Source organism: Capronia epimyces, assembly GCF_000585565.1.
Source record: "Capronia epimyces CBS 606.96 chromosome Unknown aczIQ-supercont1.9, whole genome shotgun sequence".
NCBI classification, from domain to species: domain Eukaryota; kingdom Fungi; phylum Ascomycota; class Eurotiomycetes; order Chaetothyriales; family Herpotrichiellaceae; genus Capronia; species Capronia epimyces.
The window spans coordinates 1200412-1206906 of record NW_006912912.1 but is presented as its reverse complement, the minus strand read 5'-3'; the positions used below and the strand labels follow the sequence as shown (position 1 = coordinate 1206906).

At 53.0% G+C, this 6495-nt stretch overlaps 2 protein-coding genes across 2 annotated transcripts; one reads left to right on the top strand and one right to left on the bottom strand.

The window, feature by feature from the left end:
* Positions 1–1687: 1687 nt before the first annotated feature.
* Positions 1688–3264, bottom strand: A1O3_09417 (tRNA wybutosine-synthesizing protein 2; the record flags this gene model as incomplete). Its single annotated transcript, XM_007739511.1, has 4 exons — positions 1688–2640; positions 2701–2784; positions 2851–2952; positions 3000–3264. The coding sequence occupies 4 exons, from the start codon at positions 3262–3264 to the stop codon at positions 1688–1690; spliced, it is 1404 nt and encodes a 467-aa protein (XP_007737701.1).
* Positions 3265–4639: 1375 nt separating this feature from the next.
* On the top strand, positions 4640–5812 carry A1O3_09416 (alkanesulfonate monooxygenase; the record flags this gene model as incomplete). The annotated part of the gene is made up of 1 exon (XM_007739510.1): positions 4640–5812. The coding sequence occupies one exon, from the start codon at positions 4640–4642 to the stop codon at positions 5810–5812; it is 1173 nt and encodes a 390-aa protein (XP_007737700.1).
* Between the last annotated feature and the right edge of the window lie 683 nt (positions 5813–6495).

The window sequence follows — 6495 nt, the reverse complement described above, 5'->3', positions numbered from 1 at the left end:
GAACAGAACCAGGAACAGAACCAGGAACAGAACCAGGAACAGAACCAGGACCAGAACCAGAACCAGAACCACACTGACAGTGTGAATGGAAATGGAAATCACGCCGCCAACACACATACCTGCGTATCGAACAGCACAAATCCCAGCCCACACGCACAACCAATTCCTCAACCTAGCCATAACGCCCAAACTATTCCTCAACTTAACACCAACCACCAGTCCATTCCTCAACCAACCGAAAACGAAAACGAAAACGAAAACGAAACTGAAAACGAAAACAAAGTGATGGTCCGGGAGCGACGAATCCTCACGGCACAGCCTCAGGAAGGAAGGAAGGAGGCTCCACAGCCACAGGAACATGATCAAGGCAGTAAGAACCCTCAACGATCGGATCGCTGGTCGCTGGACAGTTGGGATCCAAACTATCGTCAGGGTCAGGGTCAGGGTCATGCCACATTGTCGTCCTGGTGCTGTAATTGTGCGTTGATGTGAGGTACCAAAGGCCAGGCCGGTCAGGTCTCGACGTGCCAGGAAAATCACGCCTCGGCAGTACTAGAGCGAATGAACCTTGGCTGTATTAATTGGTGATCACCTGCGACAGACGACAGACGACAGACGACAGACGACACACAGATCGGAAGGATACAAATACAGAAACTGGAAGTGCAAACCGCATCAAGTGCGTGAGGATGAATGACATCAACAGAATGACTGGGTCTTCGTCGATTCATTGGAATATGTACCTAGGTATGTATGAGATAGCCGTCGGATGATTTCAAAGTGGTAAAGATGACTGTAGCTCGAGGGGTGTGCTCACGGCGTCATATGTAGACAGAGCTGCGAAGCCTCCAGAGCTGGGAAGCCTCCAGAACCTGATGGTCAGTGAGAAAAAATAGCGGGTCGTTCCAGACTATTGTTTGATGATGAAAGAGAAAGTGGCGAACTGTAGACTGGTCGAGGTGATGGGCCGTTTTGGGAAGCCGTAGATCCAATCCTCGATGCTCGTCAGGAATTCATCTCACAGGTAAGCATCAAGCAGGCTCATTAAATAGGCTGCTGGATTCGTTCTTTCTTTGCACGGATTTGAATCTTTCCTCCCCAGCCAGACTCCCCACCTGACAATGTCTTCGCCCGGATCGGCCAGTAAATGACCTTGAATGTCGATTCAACATGACCCAGGGACGAGCCGACGCCCCCCAGATGTTCACGGTCACCCTCTCCGTGAATTCAACCTCTCAACCTGTTGGATCGTCAAAAGCCAAGCCGAGCCTCGACCCAACCACAGACGCTGTCCCAGTCAGACCACTGGAATAGGAGGAAAGCCGTCTACTGTTGAGTACGGTTGATTTCTCCCTCTGAATCACGGCTGGTGCGGAACGTGAGTTCCAAGCATGTTGCCTGAGCCCTCAGACCGATATCCAGGCATGTTGCCTGAACCCTCACAGAAGGGAGCCTCGCCGGCCTTGCCGCCCGCCGTCGCGGCCGACCACGCCCAGTCCATGGAGATTGCATCATGTTGCGACAGCGCCGGACAATATCTGCCTGTCAATATCGCTTGTACGTCGAACATGACAGTGCTGCTTGATCTCCCAAGACAGTGCTGCTTGATCTTCCAAGACAGTTCTGCTTGATCTTTCCGACAGTTCTGCTTGATCTTCCAAGACAGTTTGCTTGATCTTAGTTAAAGTCAGGGCCCGGCAAATGCAACATTTGCTGGCAGTCGAAAAGTCGCACAGAACATCTTCTTTTTCGGAGCGACGAGTCGAACGTATCGAATGTCGATATCTAACTCTGGGTCGTCCAGCTTGACTTCAGCCCCGATGTGGCTAGAGATGCGCTCGCAGATCTCCTGAAGCTCAGCATCCTCGGTGAGAAGCTTGGCTTGGAAAAGATACAAATGTATTAGAGGAAGTTTGGTCGAGGTATGTGGTGCGAATTCGGCTTCCCGGCCGTGGTAGGTGCCTTTGAAGGCGTCAAGGAATTCGATGGCGCTCGCAGGCAGGTTCATGACATAATGAGAAAAGGCAGTGGGCTCTCGCAACATTCTCGCCGACTTTCCAGCGGCTTCTTGAGCCGCCTTCTTGTCTTCGTCGGTTGCATTGCGCGAAATCTTGGTCTTGGGCGCTAATCTGACTGTTCGTGAAGTGTTTGCCAGGTCAATGGTCGCCCGGCGGATGAAGTCTCTGCCGTCTTCGCAAGACGCGGTGACAAAATCGGCGACTTTGTTACGTTTGATGGCGTCCTGAAGGCTCGCATGGGAATCAGGATTCAAGTCGTTGGCCCTCACAAATACCTTCCGTTTGCCAGCAGGGACGGCAAAAGGTCCTACTCCGGCCATGACGTCGCAGACCGCCTCGCCTTCCTCAAACGTCTCAAACACCCGGGCATGTTCGGTCCCGAGACGAGAGTTCCAGTAGACTTTGCCAAAGTTGAACTTGAATTCGCACCCCGATTCATGAACCAGGACGTCAAGATCGTCAGGGCCGGCAAGCACTTCGTAGGGAAACGTTCGAAAAACCGACTCGGTGCCGACATCAAAGGTTTTATTGATGACCGTCGTGACGGTAGGATTCTTGTCCAGCAGAACTTGCCCAATGAGGTGTTTATAAGGCAGGTACGGCGTGCGCAAGTTGACATGGGCTGATATGGAGATGCGTCAGAAAAGATAAACATGGTTGCCAGAGTGTTGCTCAGACTCACCAACGTGCCCAACCTGTGCAAAACCGGCAGGGGTTTCCTTCTCGTCGTCTTCCATCTCGGGAAGAATCGCCTCAAGTATGTTGTCTAGCACATCATGTCGGTAACTGGATTTCACCCCGACATTCGTCATTCGTCCAGAGACTCACTTACGCATGGTCCAATCATCATATGTCAGGGTTAGATCGTACGGTCGTATCCTCGCAAGGTTGACTTCCACCAATCTCGAGACGGTTGGCGACCAGGTGGCCGGTTCTGATCATGTGTCAGCATTGTCCTCCAGAATGCAGCGTCGAAATTACCGTTTGCGTTGATCCCCGCCCTGAGTATGAAGCATTTCGCACCGGGGGTTGATTCGTCGTCGCGCAAAGGTCGGATGGGGCTCAACCTCAACATGTCCCCAGACTTGTCTAGTTCTTTCCGTACATTGGTGAGTTGCTTCGGGTCAGATACGGTAGCGGCAGCTAGAGGGACCACTTTGCGAAAGAAGGATCTGTCAAGAGTTTGCATAGAACGGTTTATGGGAGGGCGAAAAATTTCAGGCAGGTCTGGAGAATTCATAGTCATTCTTTTTGGAGTAGGTGACAGCTCGGTGCGAGCTAGATTGGAGAACAGCCGGTGAAGACGGCTTGCCATGCAGTGCAGGACGAGGATAGATGGCCCGCCTGTGAAATGCTGGGCAGACAATATTAATCCTGATGCTCGAGGCTCAGGCTTGAGATATTAAGATGCTCGTCACGTGACCGGGCCTTCCCGTATTTGACTCACGTGCTCAGGTCCTGCCTGACGCGTAAAGTGCAACGCGTGTTACCTACGACCGACACCTAGGCACCACTAGGTCCCCCGTACTCCGTACTCCGTGCTGTAAGCTGAACTTGGGTCTCTCACCCCGCAGCGCAGGCTTAGGCTTAGGCTTCGGCTTCCCATCAGCGTCTCAGCCAGCTACCAGGCGTAGAGTACTCAGTACAGAGTCAGATCCCGTCACCGAATGTAGGGAGCGTCCCTCTCAATACCAATGTCGCCAACTGCCATGCTGCCATACGACCGGACCTTCTCCCCTGCCGATGTATATGTTGATCAGTCTTTAGAGTCATTATGGTGGAAACGGGATGAAAATAGGTTCCATGAGCCGCTCGCCATATCTCCTTGTACAGAAGACAGACTCGGGTCGAGTCCAGACAAGACAAGACAAGACGGTGGATGTACACAGCGCAATTCGCTGCAGTGAACATTGATGTAGACTTCTGCAACAACACCCACCAATATCTACGCAGGCCACTACAGCAGAGAGACACGCCTCTACCGTCCGCATCGTATGGTAAAGATACTCGGAGGGCATTCTTGGTCCCTAGAAAGAGCAGATACTCCGTACACATAGCGAGATCGGAAGACGGGAGGGTAGTGAGGTCAAATGTCATGAGTCCATTGGGGGGCTTCATACGCCATCATCCGGCTGCATTGCCCTACCTCAGGTGTAGGTAACTTGGCAGATGATCGAAACCATCATTTATGCAAAGATTATGAAGTGGGCTGAAGAAGCATGTTTGAGACTGAGCAACAAGTCAGCTAATCAATTAACGTCCAGGGCACCACGTCCAGTCACTGGGTCTTGCCCACTTCCCCTGGAACGCTTGAGATAGGGTGATTGATCTAGAACTAACCCCAGACACGATCTCTCTCCTGGTGGTGCAATGACTTGCTTAGCAAGCAGTTGTCTGATTCTTCCGAGAGTTACATGTAATACCAACAGGAAGACCAGTGAGTTCGGCCGAAACCAGCCGATATCGTAAGGCGTCACCTCTCGAGCATATGTCGCCATGTCAATGGCTAACATATAAAGCAGCCAGATGATGATCCCCCACAATCCGCGATCCGCCCTCCATCCTCGAGGGCATCTGTACAGTCAAGTCAAATCAACGCCCAAGTGCGCCTTACCCTTACCATGCCTGTCGAATTCATCAGCGCAACCTTCCTCAATCCATCTACGGAGCTCAATCCCATCCAAAATGCTCCGGCCGATCGGGACTACCTGGAGCGGTACGCCCGCAATCTGGATGACTATGAATTTAACTACACGCTGGTGCCGTACGACTCATCGTACTTCGACCCGTGGACGGTAGGGGCGACGATTGCGTCGGTGACGAAGAATCTTAAGATCATCATCGCGGTGCGGCCCAACACGCTGTACCCGACGGTGGCGGCCAAGGCGCTTTCGACGCTCGACCAGCTCAGCCGCGGACGAGCGGTGGTGCACTTCATCGCAGGCGGCGTCGATGTGGAGCAGGCACGCGAGGGCGACTTCCTGACCAAGGAGCAGCGCTATCGCCGGCTGGAGGAGTACATCCGCATTCTCAAGCGGGCGTGGGCATCCCCCGAACCGTTCGACTGGGACGGCGAGTACTACCAGTTCAAGCAATTCCGGAACCTGGTGCGCCCGGTCAACGGAAAATCCATTCCCGTCTCGGTGGGAGGTTCGTCCGACGACGCATACCGGGTGGGCGGCGCGCTGGGCGACATCTTCGGCCTCTGGGGCGAGCCGCTCAAGGAGACCAAGGAACAGATCGACAAGATCTACGCCGCCGCGGAGAAGGCTGGCCGGGCACCGGACGACCGGCCGCGCATCTGGGTTACCTTCCGGCCCATTGTGGCGGAGACGGAGGAGCTGGCATGGGCCAAGGCTCACCGAACCCTCGAGGCCCTCGAGTCCCTCTCGGCCAAGAAGGTGGGCGCGTGGTCGGCGGCGACCGCGGGCGGCAAGGCCGGTGAGGCTCCCGCTCCCCAGAACGTGGGCTCGCAGCGACTGCTGGAGATTGCGAAGCGCGGCGAGGTGCAGGATCGCGCTCTGTGGTATCCCACAGTCACCGCCACGAATGCCCGTGGCGCGTCCACTGCACTGGTGGGCTCCTACCAGACCGTGATCGACTCCATCTTGGACTATGTCCATCTGGGGGCCGAGCTCATTTCCATCCGTGGCTATGATAACCTCAACGATGCCATCGACTACGGCCGCTATATCCTGCCGGGGGTGCGGGCCAAATTGCCCAAGCAAGCAGCCAGCGGTACTAACGGCACCAATGGGACCAATGGTACAAATGGCAGCGCCGCGGCATCTTGACGGCTTAAGTACAGTGACAGTGAAATTTGTGGTCTCTGGTCTGGACAGAGCAATATCAGTCTAGACAGTCATTACGTATCAAAACATGGTTTATGGAGTGGGAACTGAGATTGATGGTATGATGATGTGATCTCGTCTATCCGTCTAGCCAGTACTAGTAGGAGTAGTATTGTAGAGCAGTCTACACTGTAGTCGTGTATGGATATGATATGGTTTTCAGGACAGGTCACTGTAGACTTGGTGATCCAACCATGCATGCATTGCCGGAGCCTGGCTTGGACCTCCTACCTACCAACTATATACATACGTTTAGGTATGGAATGCAGGTAGATATACGGAGCACGGAGTACTAGATGTACTAAATGTAATAGTTTATATGTAACGTCTAACATCTGCCTGTCAACATGTCAACCAGCATTAGCATCAGATCTGCCGTCCCGTGTCTGACTTGCCGGTGGCAAAAAGGCAAAAGGGACTGTACGACAGTGTACAAAGCATAATAACATGACAGTTAAATTGTTGTCGGGTGCACCATCTAGGATCTGTTCTACTACTACCACCACTACCACCACTACTACCACTACTACCACTACTACTACTACTACTACTACTACTACTACTACTACTACTACTACTACTACTACTACTACTACTACTACTACTACTACTACTACTACTACTAC